The sequence below is a fragment of the Dermochelys coriacea genome, chromosome 2 (genome assembly GCF_009764565.3).
Source record: "Dermochelys coriacea isolate rDerCor1 chromosome 2, rDerCor1.pri.v4, whole genome shotgun sequence".
NCBI lineage: Eukaryota > Metazoa > Chordata > Testudines > Dermochelyidae > Dermochelys > Dermochelys coriacea.
The window spans coordinates 180,289,938-180,308,875 of NC_050069.1; the positions used below are offsets into that span (position 1 = coordinate 180,289,938).

An 18,938-nucleotide genomic window follows, 5' to 3' on the forward strand; every position below is an offset into this window, starting at 1 on the left:
CTGCATTCATAAAGGAGTAGTTCCATGCCCTGTGCCTCATTCTATTTCCCAGCAGGCCATCTATTTTGATGAAGTATTGGCAAAGGTCTAAATTTTGCTCACCACTGGGCTTCTCTGCATTAGCTTATGTGATTGTCCCAGCTTCTAAACATGTCCCTCTAGCAGGGCTAAAGCACTGCCCTGGACTTTTAACTATATTGCAACCTGGTCTGCTGACTCATTATATCTGTAATGTAGATGAGCTTTACTCATCTAGTAGTCCCATTAACGTGTGGAAGGAAAGTCTTGGCTACATTGGAGAAATTCATATAGGTGTACTGCATTGAGTTTGACATCAGTGCAAATCTCTACTGTAGATATGCTGCACTAGTGCAAAGAGGGGCCTACACCATGTGGCTTACTCAGATAATTTACATATTTAAGCCCCACTTTATATCAGCACAGTATATCTACATGAGCTTGCATCGGTGTAAAATACATTGATACAGTTATCCTAGGGAACATTTTTCTAATTCCAATGAAGAACAGGATTTGTCTCTGTATGTCAGCTCTTAAGCACCAGAACCATTCACTATAAGAGGGATAGATATTTCTAGGACTTGTCTTCCTATTTCATTTTTAATGTACAATATATATAATCTTAATGAGTAAATATTTGTGTAGTTGTCTAAAGTATTCCTTGCTGCAGTTTTCAATTAGGTAGCAGACTATGGAAAGGTCCAATGGATCATGAGTTAAAAATCCTAGAGCCCAAAGTTTCAAAAGGAATGAGTCTCCTTGGGTCACGCTCAGGAGCCTCCCCTTCCTGTCTCTGTGACTAGTTACGTCAGAGAAGTAAAAAATTAATATTAAAAAAGGGTGAGTCATTTTTGCTGAACAAGTTGACTTGCTATTTCAGAAAGTGCTGCTACCTCATTTTGTTACTGACAGTAACTTGTACATGCCATTTTAGGAAAGGTGATACTGTTAAAACTTGATCTGTTGCCCTGTGAGGTTTGTATAATAATTTTATGCTCTGAATGAGAATCTATGTCCCTTTAGTCCTATTGACTGCCTTTATTTTATTTTATTTTATTTTATTTTCAAAACCTGTTTACCAACACTTTTGAGTAAAATATTGGATTGCACTCAAATTGCTGGTCCTAGAGCAATGGGGTTAGGGCTTGTCTACACATGAAGTTATTCCTGTTCCTGAATAACTCCTGAATCGCATCCACAAAGCAGATTATGCTAAACCAGAACAAGGAACTCTTAGCTCTGGTCTACACTATGGTGGAGAATCGATCTATGTTACGCAACTTCAGCTACGTGGATAACGTAGCTGAAGTCGACGTACTTAGATCGACTTACTGTGGTGTCTTCACCGCGGTGAGTTGACTGCTGCCTGCGCCTCTCGCGGCGGTGGAGTACAGGAGTCAATGGGAGAGCATTCGGGGATTGATTTATTGTGTCTAAACTAGATGGAATAAATCAACCCCCCAGCTGGATCGATTGCTGCCCCCCGATCTGGAAGGTAGTGTAGACATACCTTTAGGCTAGATCTACACAACAAAGTTTTGTTGTCCTGTGTTGCTATGTTGGTGAGGGTTGTCACCTAACCGATAGCTACGCTGACAAAACCTCCAGCAGAGATCCAGCTGTGCTGACAGAGGAGGGCTTCTGTTGACATAACCGAATATCACTTGTACAAGTGGTTTAGCTATGCTGGCAGTACAACTCCTTTGCTTGGTGTAAACTGTGTCTACGGCTATGGCTACACTTGCAGATGTAGAGCGCTGGGAGTTAAACCAGCCCTCGGAGACAGCAGAAGGGAAAGTGCTGCCATGTGTTCACACTGTCAGCTGCAAGCACAGTGGCATGGCCACACTAGTAGCTCTTGCAATGCCACAGAGAGCAGTGCATTGTGGTAGCTATTCCAGTGTGCAAATGGCGCAGTGTGCTTTTCGAATACGGGGTGGGGGTGGAGTGTGACGGAGTGTGTTGTGTGTAGGTGAGGGGAGAGACAGTGTGTTTTGGGGGGCAGAGAGTGTGTTAGTATGCTGTCTTGTAAGTTCAGACAACGGCAGGGGGAAGGGGGAAACCCTGACATCAGCCCCTGCCCCTTGCGCGTGCACACACGCTCACACACACACATGCACACATACCTGCCTTTGCAGCAGGAGCATTCCACAGTAATGGTTTGCTTTATGTCCCGGAGCAGATAAGCATGCCGCCTGTCAGAAACGGAGCTTTGAAAGGGAATATCTGCATGCCTGCAGCTGAGTTCAAAACAATGACCAGAATGGACACTTGACTTAAAGGGATTATGGGACATTTCTGGAGGCCAATCACAGCACAGTAATGCAACACGTTGTCCACACTGACACATTTCAGCCAGGGCACAGCAAGCTGTATGCTTCTCGTGGAGGTGGATTACCAGGAGCGCTCCAGCTGCAGAGTCTAGGCGCTCTACGTGCCTTGTGGACACTTCAGGAGTTAGAGTGCCTGGGGCTAATTTAATGCATTCTGACTTGCAAGTATAGCCAAGCCCTACATTAGGAGGCTCCACTGGTATAGCTATAGCAGCAACGCATTGGTAGTCTAGACAAGGTCTTATTCCAGAATGAGTGTGTCTACACATTGAGTTATTCAGGAATAGCTATTGTGCTTTACATTCACGCTTTTCCTTAATCTACATTAAATTCCAAGTATAGACAAGCCCTCAGGCTATAATGGAGAGGTAGGACGCAAGCCTACCTGAATTAACAAGTAATACTTTTTTCGAAGATGCAGGTGGGTTAACATTGGTAGAGTAATGGCTAGTCCTTTGTACTGAAAGCTTGAGAAGTTGGACCCAAAGTACTATTACACTGGTACTTGGTAGGCAGAAAAATATGATTTGTGATAACTCCAGCATTGCTATTACACAATTAGATATACTATTATATTACACAAGTGGCCAAAGTTACTGAACCTCCAAGCCGTATACAATAATCTTCAGAAGTTTGATTCCCGCGACATGCACAACCTGCCCCGTGGAAGGGGCCTGCTAGAGTGTGGGGCTTCTGCCCCAATGCCCATCCATGGGGCTAATGCCCATAAGCCCCTAGTCCCACCGCTCCACCACAGGTCAGAAGCTCTGAGCCTCAGTCTTGTAGGCAGAGAATGTGGTGTGTATGGGTGGCTCCAGGAACTGCATTTTAACTGTAAAAGGTCTGCATGCAGCTCATGAGCCACAGTTTGGCAACGCCTGTTATATTACCTAGAAAACGCTTGGCAATTGCTTCACACCTTGTTTAGTAGTTCTCACCTGCGCAATGTAGCAGTGTGAAGGGCTATCAGTCTCATTTGGTAGCAGTTTATGTTCACTTTGAGAATGATTACACAAGGTGCAAGGCAGCACAGATTCAGGCTCATGATCTGTGCAGATAACACTGACACTTCCTGAGCTGCTCAGTACTCCACTGTAAGCACAAGTACTTTATACAGGGCTTGAAATTAGCACTTTTCTTCCCTTGGCTTTTGAGTCATGGATTTGCTTCCCTCCCCTGACCTCCTCTTGAGTTACAGCAATTATTGTCCCTGCAGCTTTCCTTCCTTCCAAGGTGCCTTTGTGCTTCTATCCACCCCTTCTAGAATTGTCTTGAGGGGCAAGTGAATTTCCCCCAGCCACTAAATTTGGTGAGCTGGTATCCTAGCCACTAGTGACAATTAACAGTTATTGTCCAACCCTGTCCATGTATCTTTTACTCTTACGACATATCATATGACTCTCAATACATCCACACCCAGGAATTATAATCCTATCTTTGTGTCCACATGACAGCAAAAACACTTTGAGTCACAAGGCCTGGTCTATGCTAAACAGTTAGGTTGACTCATCTACATCACTCAGGGCTGTGAAAAAATTCACACCTGAGTGATGTATTTAAGCCAACCTAACCCCTAATGTAGACAGCAGTATGGTGACCGAACAATTCTTCTGTCAATTTAGCTACCACCTCCCAGGGAGGTGGATTACTTACGCCATTGGGAGAATCCCTCCCGTTGATGTAGGTGGCTGCAGCTGTGATGCTGTAGTGTTTGAAGTGTAGGCAAGTCCTTGGTTTAAAGAGTCATCAAAAGATCTCAGTAGCTTTCCATCACAGCATTATCAATATGTTGATAATGGGAATATGTTGTTCCAGTGTGAATGTATGTGAATGTAGAGCTGCCTGGGGGTGAGGGTGAGGGTGGGGGTTGGGGTGAGATGGGTTAGATGTCCAATTCCCATTAATTTTAATTGGAAATCCAAATTCCTTAGACAGCTTTAACAATCTCAGGCACATCATGTGTACATGTGTGAAGAGTGATGCATTATAACTAATGTCTTTGCCCAGAGTTGTTTCTCTAATGTAGACATAATAGTAACGTGAGCATGTGGAGAAAAATGAGGGAAACATTCTTTTCATTTTCGTAGCAGGGAAAACCAAATACCTGGTATTGTTTTGTCAGTTTCATAAGCATGAGAATGCAGTAAATTTTCAGGACAGTGAAATGATTCAGATTTTGGTCTGATAAGCACACAAAAAGTCTCACATAATAAAGTTTTGAAGAGATGGGTGACTAACTTTTCAGTAAGGGACCTATAGGTGCATCACATGCTGGGACCTAGGTGGCGAAGATCAAAGTTCAGCAGGGATACCATCCAGTATTGCATCAGCAGAGTGGTGTAATTTTGTTGGTCTCAGTCTTCATTAAAATCTCAGTGTTAGCAGGATAGGAGATTGTATTTACCTTTGTCTTTGATCGTTAAACAAAATGTGTGCCATCCTTATTGTGATAGCATACGCTAACAGCATCTTCATCAGAAATTAACACCAGTTAAATCATTTTGCAAAGGCTGAAAGGGTCTGGTGTTTATGGGTTGGTTGTACCTCATGAGATGTAAAATGAAAGATCTTGGTACAAATGTGTATAGAAAAAGATTCTTCTTCCTACTGATTCAATATGAATGAAACACTGGTGGGATGAGATTTTGTATTAGATCGCATATGCTATTTATTTTCTTGGATTACTGTTATGGACAAACCTGGATTTCCATGAAGTTTCTTGCAGCCATTATACTATCTGCCTCTCTTAATGGTATGAGTGTGTATATCTATGTGAAAGTATTAGTATAAAGTAACAAAACTAAGTTTATATTTTGCTTGGGAGTTTGTTAATTTCATCTACAAAGGTTAACCATTTTTTGTAAACTAAAAAAATAATAAATAAAATGAATCTTGATCAAGGCTTTAATACACTGCTCAAATCTTAACTTGCCAATTAATTATTCTTGGGATGGCTTTCATTGCTTGGCTGTGCTATTTCTGATGTTCCTATGTTAAGCTTACCAATGGCTGTTCGATACTTCAATAATATTATGCCCCTACTGATGTACGTTTATGTGGACATGGATTTTATTTTTAATTTCTACTTGCTTAGTCCCAACACTATAGCTCTTTTTGTTCTCTCCGCTAATCATTTGAAGTGCTATAGTGACACCTGGTGGGTCAGGATGAGAATTTTATAGTTAACAAGTAAAAAGAAAAGGAGTACTTGTGGCACCTTAGAGACTAACAAATTTATTAGAGCATAAGCTTTCGTGAGCTACAGCTCACTTCATCGGATGCATTTGGTGGAAAAAACAGAGGAGAGATTTATATACACACACACAGAGAACATGAAACAATGGGTTTATCATACACACTGTAAGGAGAGTGATCACTTAAAATAAGCCATCACCAACAGCAGGGGGGGGAAGGAGGAAAACCTTTCATGGTGACAAGCAGGTAGGCTAATTCCAGCAGTTAACAAGAATATCAGAGGAACAGTGGGGGGTGGGGTGGGAGGGAGAAATACCATGGGGAAATAGTTTTACTTTGTGTAATGACTCATCCATTCCCAGTCTCTATTCAAGCCTAAGTTAATTGTATCCAGTTTGCAAATTAATTCCAATTCAGCAGTCTCTCGTTGGAGTCTGTTTTTGAAGCTTTTTTGTTGAAGTATAGCCACTCTTAGGTCTGTGATCGAGTGACCAGAGAGATTGAAGTGTTCTCCAACTGGTTTTTGAATGTTATAATTCTTGACGTCTGATTTGTGTCCATTCATTCTTTTACGTAGAGACTGTCCAGTTTGGCCAATGTACATGGCAGAGGGGCATTGCTGGCACATGATGGCATATATCACATTGGTAGATGCGCAGGTGAACGAGCCTCTGATAGTGTGGCTGATGTGATTAGGCCCTATGATGGTATCCCCTGAATAGATATGTGGACAGAGTTGGCAACGGGCTTTGTTGCAAGGATAGGTTCCTGGGTTAGTGGTTCTGTTGTGTGGTGTGTGGTTGCTGGTGAGTATTTGCTTCAGATTGGGGGGCTGTCTGTAAGCAAGGACTGGTCTGTCTCCCAAGATCTGAGAGAGCGATGGCTCGTCCTTCAGGATAGGTTGTAGATCCTTGATGATGCGTTGGAGAGGTTTTAGTTGGGGGCTGAAGGTGATGGCTAGTGGCGTTCTGTTGTTTTCTTTGTTGGGCCTGTCCTGTAGTAGGTGACTTCTGGGTACTCTTCTGGCTCTGTCAATCTGTTTCTTCTCTTCAGCAGGTGGGTATTGTAGTTGTAGGAATGCATGATAGAGATCTTGTAGGTGTTTGTCTCTGTCTGAGGGGTTGGAGCAAATGCGGTTATATCGTAGCGCTTGGCTGTAGACAATGGATCGAGTGGTATGATCTGGATGAAAGCTAGAGGCATGTAGGTAGGAATAGTGGTCAGTAGGTTTCCGATATAGGGTGGTGTTTATGTGACCATCGCTTATTAGCACCGTAGTGTCCAGGAAGTGGATCTCTTCTGTGGACTGGTCCAGGCTGAGGTTGATGGTGGGATGGAAATTGTTGAAATCATGGTGGAATTCCTCAAGAGCTTCTTTTCCATGGGTCCAGATGATGAAGATGTCATCAATGTAGCGCAAGTAGAGTAGGGGCATTAGGGGACGAGAGCTGAGGAAGCGTTGTTCTAAGTCAGCCATAAAAATGTTGGCATACTGTGGGGCCATGCGGGTACCCATCGCAGTGCCGCTGATTTGAAGGTATACATTGTCACCAAATGTGAAATAGTTATGGGTCAGGACAAAGTCACAAAGTTCTGCCACCAGGTTAGCCGTGACAGTATCGGGGATACTGTTCCTGACGGCTTGTAGCCCATCTTTGTGTGGAATGTTGGTGTAGAGGGCTTCTACATCCATAGTGGCTAGGATGGTGTTTTTAGGAAGATCACCAATGGACTGTAGTTTCCTCAGGAAATCGGTGGTGTCTCGAAGATAGCTGGGAGTGCTGGTAACGAAGGGCCTGAGGAGGGAGTCTACATAGCCAGACAATCCTGCTGTCAGGGTGCCAATGCCTGAGATGATGGGGCGTCCAGGATTTCCAGGTTTATGGATCTTGGGTAGCAGATAGAATACCCCAGGTCGGGGCTCCAGGGGTGTGTCTGTGCGGATTTGTTCTTGTGCTTTTTCAGGGAGTTTCTTGAGCAAATGCTGTAGTTTCTTTTGGTAACTCTCAGTGGGATCAGAGGGTAATGGCTTGTAGAAAGTGGTGTTGGAGAGCTGCCTAGTAGCCTCTTGTTCATACTCCGACCTATTCATGATGACGACAGCACCTCCTTTGTCAGCCTTTTTGATTATGATGTCAGAGTTGTTTCTGAGGCTGTGGATGGCACTGTGTTCTGCATGGCTGAGGTTATGGGGTAAGCGATGCTGCTTTTCCACAATTTCAGCTCGTGCACGTCGGCGGAAGCAGTCTATGTAGAAATCCAGGCTGCTGTTTCGACCTTCAGGAGGAGTCCACCCAGAATCCTTCTTTTTGTAGTGTTGGCAGGAAGGTCTCTGTGGGTTAATATGTTGGTCAGAGGTGTGTTGGAAATATTCCTTGAGTCTGAGACGTCGAAAATAGGATTCTAGGTCACCACAGAACTGTATCATGTTCGTGGGGGTGGAGGGGCAAAAGGAGAGGCCCCGAGATGGGACAGATTCTTCCGCTGGGCTAAGACTATAGTTGGATAGATTAACAATATTGCTGGGTGGGTTACGGGAACCATTGTTGTGGCCCCTTGTGGCATATAGTAGTTTAGATAGCTTAGTGTCCTTTTTCTTTTGTAGAGAATCAAAGTGTGTTTTGTAAATGGCTTTCAAAACCAGTTGGAGAACACTTCAATCTCTCTGGTCACTCGATCACAGACCTAAGAGTGGCTATACTTCAACAAAAAAGCTTCAAAAACAGACTCCAACGAGAGACTGCTGAATTGGAATTAATTTGCAAACTGGATACAATTAACTTAGGCTTGAATAGAGACTGGGAATGGATGAGTCATTACACAAAGAAAAACTATTTCCCCATGGTATTTCTCCCTCCCACCCCACCCCCCACTGTTCCTCTGATATTCTTGTTAACTGCTGGAATTAGCCTACCTGCTTGTCGCCATGAAAGGTTTTCCTCCTTCCCCCCCCTGCTGTTGGTGATGGCTTATTTTAAGTGATCACTCTCCTTACAGTGTGTATGATAAACCCATTGTTTCATGTTCTCTGTGTGTGTGTATATAAATCTCTCCTCTGTTTTTTCCACCAAATGCATCCGATGAAGTGAGCTGTAGCTCACGAAAGCTTATGCTCTAATAAATTTGTTAGTCTCTAAGGTGCCACAAGTACTCCTTTTCTTTTTGCGAATACAGACTAACACGGCTGCTACTCTGAAAATAGTTAACAAGTGTTAGCTTTAACTTACAAAGTACCAGAGGAATGCAGACTCATTACATGAAGCACTGTTTGTTTTTCATTTTGGAGTCCAAATCTTGTCCCTTCCACCACTCACACAGGTGCAGCTGGCACTGGATTCGGCAGAACTAGTATGGTTTTGTGATCATTCTTAGAGCCTATGTTGGAAGGATGCTCCCTCCATTTGTGCCACATAGCAGTGGTTTCCTTCTCTTCTGTGGGTCCTTGCAATTCGGCAGACAGGTTTTTTGGAGGTGGGGCTGGTAGATTCCACCTACCACTGGGGATATTGCAACTGTAAGGCTGAATTCTTTCCTCTAACCCCGGCAGGGTCTCTCCTGTACACAAAACTTGGGTACTCAAGCTAGAGGGTTTCCCTCTTAGGGTATGTGAGTACTGCAGCTGGGAGGTGTGCTTCCCAGCTCAGGTAGACAGACTTGCACTAGCTCAGCTTGAGCTAGCATGCTAAAAATAGCAATGTAGATATTGCAGTACAGACGGTGGCTTGGGGTAGCCACCCGAGCTTGGACTCAGGAAAGCTAACCCAAATTAACTAAAGGTGTGAATTTAAAGTGGATTAGTTAAATCATATTAAACCCCTGTGCAGACACTCATTCAGAATCAGGGTGTCATTAAATTGGTTTAGTTTTAAGCTAAATTAAGCTTAATATGAATTTTGCTTGCTTTTTTTACTCAGAAGTGTCAAATCTGATCTTTGATTTAGTGGAGGACTTCTTGGAGCTCTTGGAGATGTGTGTTACAAGAGCTTACACCTTAATTGGAGAGGCAGGTGTACTGAATCTTTAACAACTGTATCTTTCTCCCAAGTACCATTTAGGCATTGGCATTGAGTAAGTGTTACCAAAAGCAAGCAAACAAACAAATCAAAACCAAACCAAACCAAATAAAACCCCAAAGACTTTAAACAGAGTGACCTAAAAATCCCTTCTCAATTGTTCATTTTCCACTTTTTTGTGATGTTTAAATTTCAGTAGCTCTCCAACTGCTATAGAGTCTCCCAGGGTAGGTAAGATGTGGATTTCTGCAATGAAAAGGAATCAGAAAATTGCCTTTATGTTTTTCTGTGTCAAAAATCTACCAAAATTTATTTATACAACAAAAAGAAGCAACAGAAGGATACAATCTTCTTTTATATTTTCTTATGGCAAAGGCCTTTACATTTAATGTAGCCTAGATTTACTAATCATTTAGAGTAGATTGCTGTAGCGATGCCAGCATAACCTTCTAGTCTAAACACAGCCTATACTGATGGAAGAGGTTTTCCATCAGTGTAAGAACACCACCTACCCTGAGCAGCAATAGCTAGGTTGATGGAAGAACGTGTCTACACTGAGTGTTAAGTCAGCATAATTACATTGGGCACTGCTGACCGACTCAGCTATGTCAACCTAAATTTTAAGTGTAGACCAGGCCTTGGGAATGTAAGGGATTCCAAAATCCTTCCCTTCACAGATGATTACCTGAACTCTGCATTGGTTTCCACCTTTAAATAGTATTTAGAATATTGCTTGTTCACAAAACTAAGAAGTTGTAAAATATTTCTTTAATTTTACAATGTCTCTGCAATAGGATGGAGCTACTTATATTTAGACCAATGGAGCTATGCTCTTCCTCTAATTGCGTAGGTGAAGTCCCCCAGCTCTGAAAAAGCACTTAATATTTAACAGGACAAAAGGTTGTCCAAAGCAAGCGCATCTAAGAGATGCAAGATGGACCTAAAAACTAGTATCCTTCAAATATTTCAACCAAAGGCTATAATAAAGATAGAAGTTTTATATTTTTGGGTAAGTTAAAATACCACTTAATGCTAGATTAACAAGGAAGTCCCCAATTTTTCCAGTAAACAATGAGTGCTAGTTGCCACAGTGATCCTTCCTATAGACTTTGTCTCATTCCTCTGTATCGGGTTAATCCTCCCTTTTGAGCACATGTTAACCAATTTGGCTTTGTTGATGCAGGATTTGTAAAACAAAACAAATATACCAGTAAGGATTATGAATCAAAGTTCCCTTAACTGCCACTAGGACATTTGGCTCATTTCTGAATGGTGCTGACCATGTTGGCCTGATCCAGCAAAGCACTTGGGTATGTGCTTAACTTTTAGGGCTTGAGAAGTCACACTGAAGTCAATAGGAGTGCTCTTGTGCTTTAAGTTAATCACAAGTGTCGGTATGTTACTGGATCAGTGGCAGAGTGCTCAGTACCTTGAAGGATCATGTCACCACATGTAGGACCTAGTTCTGTCACTACCACTCATGCTGAGTAGTTCCTTTACTCTCTGAATGGCCCCTCTGAAACCAATAGGGCTGCTGATGCACCAAGGCCTTGACTGCACACAAGTTAACTGGCTTAATTTAAATTATTTAGATTGAAAGTTAAATGGGACAAAATTCTGTGAGACACTCTTATTTTAGTCTGAGTCTGGTATTTGGGTTAAGTTTAACCCTATTCCTAATTGACTTACACTGAATTGATATAAATTAGATTGATATTAATGCAGTTTACAAATGTCCACACAGCCTTTTGCTCTAGTTTCATTAAATCTGTTTTAAATTGCATCTTCAGTTAAATTGGTGCAACTTTTCAGTGGACAGCTCCTGAGGTGCTACTCAGCAGGAGTAAGGGTGGTAGAATTTTGCCTATAAGCAACTTAAATAGTGACTTCCTTCTGTAAATAGATTTTAAACATTAATTATTGGAAAAGTTGTTGCACAACACAGGTAGTCTCTCTCTAAATACTTCCTCTATTTATCTCCTGTGAAGAGAAGGAATTAACAATTCACTAACTTTCTGTGAACACACCAGGCACATTGGTATAAAAGCAAGATGACATTCAAATGGAAGTGTCCACTTCATTGGCTAAAGGAGGACTCAGCCTGATTTCCTCCCTCAGCTCTAAAAATGTGAACTAAAAGAGAGGTTTAATCTGCACTGGGTGATTTTCTTGGGCTTTGCATGAAGTTTTCTCACAAATGCGAGTTGGTCTCTTTCAAGAGACAGTCTTTCATGCCAATGCTAACATGTTTTGGAGTATCTTTGTTGCACGGCCTCTTTTGCTCTGCTTCTACCTCTTAACAGGTCTCTGGCTTTGTTATCTTGCCTTTCTAAGAGCTTCCTGCCACTGATCCCTTTATCATTGCCCTGCTGTATTACTGGTAACTGTTGTTCTGACTCCTGTCTCTTCCAGCTTTGGAGATATGTTGTCCTTTACACTGACTGCATTTGTTGAGCTGATGGATCATGGGATTGTATCATGGGATACATTCTCTGTGGCATTCATTAAAAAGGTAAATTTCTATCCTACAGTGTATGTTCTTAATGTCAGTTTGCATCTAGGTTTTAAGCATTTGGAGAGAAATGTTCTTATTCAGGTAGGTAGTCATTAACTCAGCAAAATATGTATCTGAAAGTGTGTGTGGGGGGGGGAGGGGGGGCGGGAGGGGATGAGGGAGAAGGGCTGTTTCAGACTAAATTTTTTGTTGTTGTGAAGCCTGAACCTACTTCTACTGAAATCTCACTGTTGTTGACTTCAGCGGAACAGGATCAAGTCTGTGGTGCCTTTCTTAAGTCTTACAAACATGACAAAATTCTATTGGTTTAGAAACTGACTTTAGTAAAATTGGTCCCTTATGTGGACACTCACTTTTGCTTAATTGTACCTTATATCAACTTAGTGTAAGCTAAAGCTAAAGTTTAAACTTAAGCCAGGGCCTTACTTTGGCTTGAACCAAGAGCAATGACAGAATGTTTCCTTTTTTGTTTGGTTATATTGTAAACTGAAATGAAGGGACTCTGAAGAACGCTTTGTAACTGGAAAGCTTGGCTTTTTCCCCAACAGCATTTATACAATAAAAGATATTACCTCATCCACCTTATCTCTCTAAAGTGAGTTTAAAAGTAGTTTTGGGACCTATACCTGCTCTTGTGTCACCCTGCTAATTTCTCTTGTTTTATAATAGAATTTTCTTGTTTTAAATGTTTTTTCTCTCCGCACACAAACCGGAAAATCTGCTGATATAATAGAAACAGTGACACTGATTATACAAAAGTACTGCTAAATGCACAAATTAAACAAACTGAAAAAAGAGCGTTTTCCCCCTCTAATCTTTTTCATTTATAGTAATTGTATGCGTTACTTAAAATATTAACACCTTAAAAAAAACAGAGAGTAGAGCTGTTTTTATTAAGATGACATTGTCTCATGAAAAAGACACTACTGGACAAACTTGATGCAAAATAATCTTATAAGAAGTCTAAAAATGAATAGCAATATTTTCACAAAATAATAACTGTAGCAATAATATTACAATATCTCATGGAAACTTTTCTTTCTTTCTTAAAGGCATTTTCCTGCAGTGTCTGCAATCTAAATTTGGTTAGAAAATGACTATTGCCTAAGTGAAACTGACCAATTTAGTTCCACTGTCCAAGCTGAAAGAATTAAAAATAGGAAATAAGCAGAACAGTGAAAAGAGACCTAGATTTTAAAAAATCAATTTTCATAATCAAAGCTATTATTTGTGAGCAGTCAAGACATTTGATTTTTAAAAATATGGGCTCCAACTTCTGCTCTTTTGCACTTATGTAACTTCATTAAAGTCAGTTGGGTTACATGGTTAACCCAGAACAGAATTTCTGTCACTCATCACCTGGTAGTGTCACTTCTGAGCAGGGGTAGAGTGTCCTATTTAAATATCTGAGATGTAGATATTTACAGATAGATTTCCAAACTGATCAAAACAGTTATTGAATATGTCTTACTGCATATCTTTTTCTGTTTTTAAAAATATCTTACAGGTTTGGTAGTTTTATTTTACATTTTTCCACTATGGAGAATAGAATGCAACTGTTGGTTAACAGATTTCTATAAGACATGATCAAGTACAGCATGGCTGTGTGTTCAGAAGAGCCCACTAACAAATGAGTACAAAGCCCACAAATGCTTCCTTGTCAACCAAATAAAATTAATATCTTACCCAACCACTTCCTTTGCCCTGCAGGATGCAAAGTAATTACAGGAAAAGCTAGCAAGTGCACTGCCTGATATTGGTATGTCTGCTGTGTGTTCTGGGCCCAACATTCTTAATCGGTAAATGCCTTTGGGCAACCTATTAAAAATGAGTTCCTTCCTAGTGAAGCACCTAACTCAGCCATCCTGGGAAGGAGAAGGAAGAAAAGAGTGAACAGAGAAGGGATCAATAGAAAGAATAAGGAAGAATGGCAGAGGGGAGAAAATAGAAAAGAAGGAGAAAGGCAGAGATGCAGGAAAGGTGCATAGTTATGCCCCAACCGTGCAATGTATTATGTGCATATGGACCTCTGCACTCACGTGGAGCCCCATGACTTTCAGTGCATGCCAGGGATCAGGGCTAGGGCATTCCTTCTCTGTCATGGGAATCCGTTGCTCCACTACCCCCAGCCAGACCCTTTGAAGTTGCTGGTGGGCTAGTGTGACCGCTGACAGTGCGGATATGGGGGCTGAAGAACTACTGCTAAGCTAGGGGGCACGTCAGCCCTGCCCCTGTGAAGAGATTTTCTCTACTAGATGGAGGCAAAGCTGGAAGGGGAAAATTAAAGTGAAAAAACATCTAACTGCAAAGGCAGAAGCCTCAAGAGAACTTAGAAGAACCTGTACATTGTCCTAGTCATGTCTAATGAACAACAAGCGGCATGATGCTAAATGCAATGCAAGTTCCAACATCTGAATGCATATGGTTGCATTGAAATAGATGTCATTCAATCTGGTGTTGAAAGAAGAATTCAAATCTTCTGAAAAATGTTTTCAAAGAAATGAATTTCAGTGGGAGGGGAAAATGTCTTTCTCTTATATTTCTGATGTGTAAATTTTTATACCCAGAGAAAAAATAGCCTATGTAATATAATTTTTCACCCGTCTTTTATACTTTGCATATGGCTTTCTTCCAGTACTGGGTGTCAGCAACAGTCGTTTCCCTCCTGCCTGCTATCTTCTCTCACTACTGACACTGCCGTTCTTTTAGGCTGAGGTTTTCAAAGCCACCTAAAGGATTTGGATGTACAATTCTCATGATGACCAATGATATTTGTGTGTCAAAATCCTCTTGGCATCTTGGAAAAATCTCAGCCTTCTCAAGACATTTTAAGCAACTTTTAAGCTATAAGTATCGTGCCTGTTTCATATCTCTCTCTAATGTGGATGCCCTTGATCCCGTTGAATTGTTTACTCTCCTTTTCTAAAATTTGCTGCATGGGAAGGGGATGGCACCAGGAAAAATAGCTGTCTTTTTTACGACATACAGTTTGTTGTTCGCTAGTCAAATGCAATAATAATAGTCCTTTATTTGAAAATAAGATAATCACTTGAAAAACTTATCCTGCAGGAGGACTGGCATGTGAACCACACCATATCAGCTCCTTCACCACCTATACTGACATCAAAATGTTCCAGGCAGTAACTAATGAACAGATTGCTGTTTAAAGGGCCTGATGCTTCTTCCCTTCTGTCACAGTTCTGTTGCAAAGTTGCGATTTGTTTTTTCCCCCCTCTATTTGGTGATGGGACGGAAGCACTGATTTCCTGTGTCCCCTTAAGCAAGACATTTAGGACCTGATTCAGCAAGGCACTTCAGCACGCCAGTGGGGCTACTCAAATGCTTAAAGTTATGCATGTTTTTAAATGCTTTGATTAACTGGGACTTCAATCTCCATGCCTCAGTTTCCCTTAATTCACCCATGAGCTAGACAGAGCTGTGAAACCTTTAATGGAAAATGTAAAACCAGTTGAATTTTGTGTGTGTGCGCACGTGTGTCTGGAGTTTCCATGAACATTCACTGCTTTGTACAAAATGTTTCATTTCAGCAAAATGTTTGATGACTGCAGTATATTACTGGTCTGTAAGGGTGCGTCTTACACTGCACCCTTCTTTGGGCGGCATGTAGTACACCTACACACTTAGTGCACCAAGCATGGGTATAAATAGCAGTTTAGATGGTGAAGCATGGCTTAAGCAAGTTGAGTAAGGATATGCCTGAAGGGTGTGCGTATGTACTCGAGTACATACCCACACAGTTCTCTGTTCCCCCAAGCAGTGCCTTCCCGTGTACACTACTATTTTTAGTGTCCTGCTATTAGAACCCTTCCTTTGCCCCAGGGAAAAACTCCAGCAACCTTTCCCAGCTGTCTCTCCCCTGCCAGAACTTTTCCTCACTGCAGTGAAAGGCTCTGGGAGTCGGGAGCTACTGAAGCCTTTCTCTGCTGCTAGAACCTTTCACTGACAGCTGTAGCTACACATCACAGTGTGCTTTTTGCTGCCAGTGGTGTAGATGCAGTCTCTATGTGCAAGCCATTTTGTTATACTCTGGCTGCTCATTTGCAACAATGAAAAAGGGTTCTGGCTGGGGAGCAGATGAGTAGATTTGGTTAAGGCATTGTCTATAATGGCATTTCAGCCACCAGTGTAGCTGCACCAGTGCAAAGCCCTAATATAGATGTGATTTACACCAGTGAAGCATGATTTCCATTGGCACATTTTATCCAGTTTGAAACCGTGCATGGTAAGCTGGACCTGTGAAAATCTTAATATACCAGTGTAAATCATATCTACACTAGGGGTTTGCACTGATGCAGCTGCACTGATGGCTGAAATCTCAGTATAGACAAAAGGCTAGCTCTTCTGTTGCTCCTACTCTTGTCACTTGATTATACTTTCCACAACTTACTTCTGTGTTCACTTCCTTGCAATGTTGATCTTTGTGTCCTGGCTGCTTGACTTAAATTCCATCATGCACTCCCCTTGTTCCTCTTGCTTTAAGGCAGAGTAGGTAAAAATATGGGCATTCTGCTTCCTGCCTTTCAGTAAGAGAACTGTGTGGATATTTAACTTCACAACAGACATTTGGACCAGTGGTCACCCCATTGACTACCAATTGAGGAACACCCACTGTATCATCTGTAGGATCAAAAACTCATGCAGAGCGGAATAGGGTAGAGGGTGGAGGTGGGAGACTGTAGCAGAAGGAGAGGCAGTATCATAATAGATTTTGTTTCTTCTCTTTGTTTTGATGCCTACAATACACACAATAAACATGTACAAAAATAACTGCTTTTCCCCCTTCTGCTTCCACTCAGAATTTCACAAGTGCAAAACTTAAAGCTGTGTCAACACTATGGCTTTTAACCATGATTTTGTAACTGGTTAGAGACAGTCACTGTAACCAGTTACTAGTTGTAAGGTTCAGTTTGTCCCCATGGAGCAGCTTTTTGGCCATCGAAACAACTTTTGTGCATCTTCACGTATCATTCTGCTTAATCATGCTTATGTCTATGCATTCTGGGAAAATCTGGGCTGTTCTCCCATAGGTCCTCAGCAGAAGGCAGAGTTCCTAGAGGACATGTACACAGAGTGGCATCAGCAGCATGCAGGACGATGCAGTCTAGCACCTGCTGCTGCACAGCCAAACTGGTTACATAGGTATGGGGAGGGATGTGATAGCTGCTCTGCAAAAACAGTGTGCTGAGCTGGTTACAAGAAGACAACTGTGTGTTGACCTACCCCTGCAGTAGGGATGAAACGCTTATTAGCTGGCCATAGTTACTAGGAGTTTTTACCATCATGCATGTAGAAGCAAACCACGTTTAGAGCCAGTTGTGCCGGCTTAATTAAAAATTGTAAGATGGAGATAGGTTTTAAGTGAGGTTGATTTTCTTTTGCACTGGAAGTCATGTGATGATAGAGGGAAAACACACGTAGATTATGCTAGAGGAAGGCAGCTTTCACTGGGAAGGTTGCTGCTGCTTTAGTCACTTCTGCCCAACTGTTGTTTCACCACTGAACCGAAGGAGAGCTCTGTGTAAGCTCGAAAGCTTGTCTCTCTCACCAACAGAAAGTGGTCCAATAAAAGATATTACCAGGTTGTTTTTAACAGTGACAGTGTGAGAAAAATGCCCAAGCTGGATTATTATGTTACGGAGGATAAAATATTCCTCCCCCGCACTTTCCAAAACATCCTCTGGCAAAAAAAAAAAAAAAAGCTTACAATTTTTCAGTGGTGATTTCATACAATGTGTGATGTTTGAACATTGGCCATATACTTAGCTGGGGTAAATTGGTATAGCTCCATTGATTTAAACAAATCTATACCAGTTCCCACCAACTGAGAATCTGTCTCATTATTTGCTTCAGTGTATTTTGATTTTAATAAACACAACTGGTTGATACTTTTCTAGTATTCATTTACGCACATCTAACAACTAGCATCTATATAAATTGTCCCTTCTGCTTTGAATCCTGCCTTTTCCCCCTTCCCTTTCCCTGTGCATGTAAGCAAGATATGAATTATTCAAATGTTTAAATTTGTAGATAGCAAGTTATGTGAACAAATTTGCCGCCGACATCTCTATCTTACAACGGTCATTAGCAATCCTGGAGTCTATGGTGCTCAATAGCCATGAGCTGTACCAGAAGGTAGCCCAGGAGATCACAATTGGCCAGTTAATCCCACATCTTCAGGGGTGAGTATCCTAGATAATGACTTTTGAACAAGTACTGTGTTTAAAATCAGAGTTGTAAAGAGAACAGCTATTACATATAGTCTCTGAGAGAGATTAAATTCAGCCTCAGTTGACAATGGCCGAACAATTTGTAATGTACGTTGTGGTATTGTCCATTGTCTATCACCAGTTCTGGCTAAACTGGTTGTGTAGTAGCTTCTTTCAGGCTGAATGGAAGTGGGGAAATGGAGCTGAGACACCATTAATGGTGAGATTGTGAGTAATGTTAGGGTGCAGATGGATCCGTTTGTGTACCATTGTCTGGAAAGCTAGTAGGGTAGAACAGCATCCCTTGCTGAGGGTGAAGTTGGGAAGGAAAGATATCTTAAATTGAATGTGTTTTGGATAAATAATGGTCGGATGGCTAGGCAAACACTATCTACAGTAATACTGGGTGTTAGATAAACTACAGTTTTTCTTGCATCATATTTCAGGAGCTTTCTTTTCAATTAAAATGTGTATTAAATAAAAACACTTTAATCCTTGATTAGCAGGCATATTTACAGAATATTTTGTGTCTTCAGCTTAACTTTCTGTTCTCAGATAATACAATAAGAAAAAATAATTTCTAAAGTTCGTATCCATATACTATCTGCCATAATTATTACAATCATGTTCTACACAG

At 41.5% G+C, this 18,938-nt stretch overlaps 1 protein-coding gene across 6 annotated transcripts in view; it reads left to right on the forward strand.

Moving 5' to 3' along the window:
- ELMO1 (engulfment and cell motility 1) overlaps positions 1–18,938 on the forward strand; it is a 438,626-nt gene that overhangs the window by 149,998 nt on the left and 269,690 nt on the right. For all 6 annotated transcript variants that reach the window (XM_038391750.2, XM_043508739.1, XM_043508737.1 and 3 more), the window contains 2 exons: positions 11,972–12,071; positions 18,123–18,274. In XM_038391750.2, coding sequence (XP_038247678.1) covers positions 11,972–12,071; positions 18,123–18,274 — 252 coding nt within the window. The remainder of the gene's footprint in view (positions 1–11,971; positions 12,072–18,122; positions 18,275–18,938) is intronic.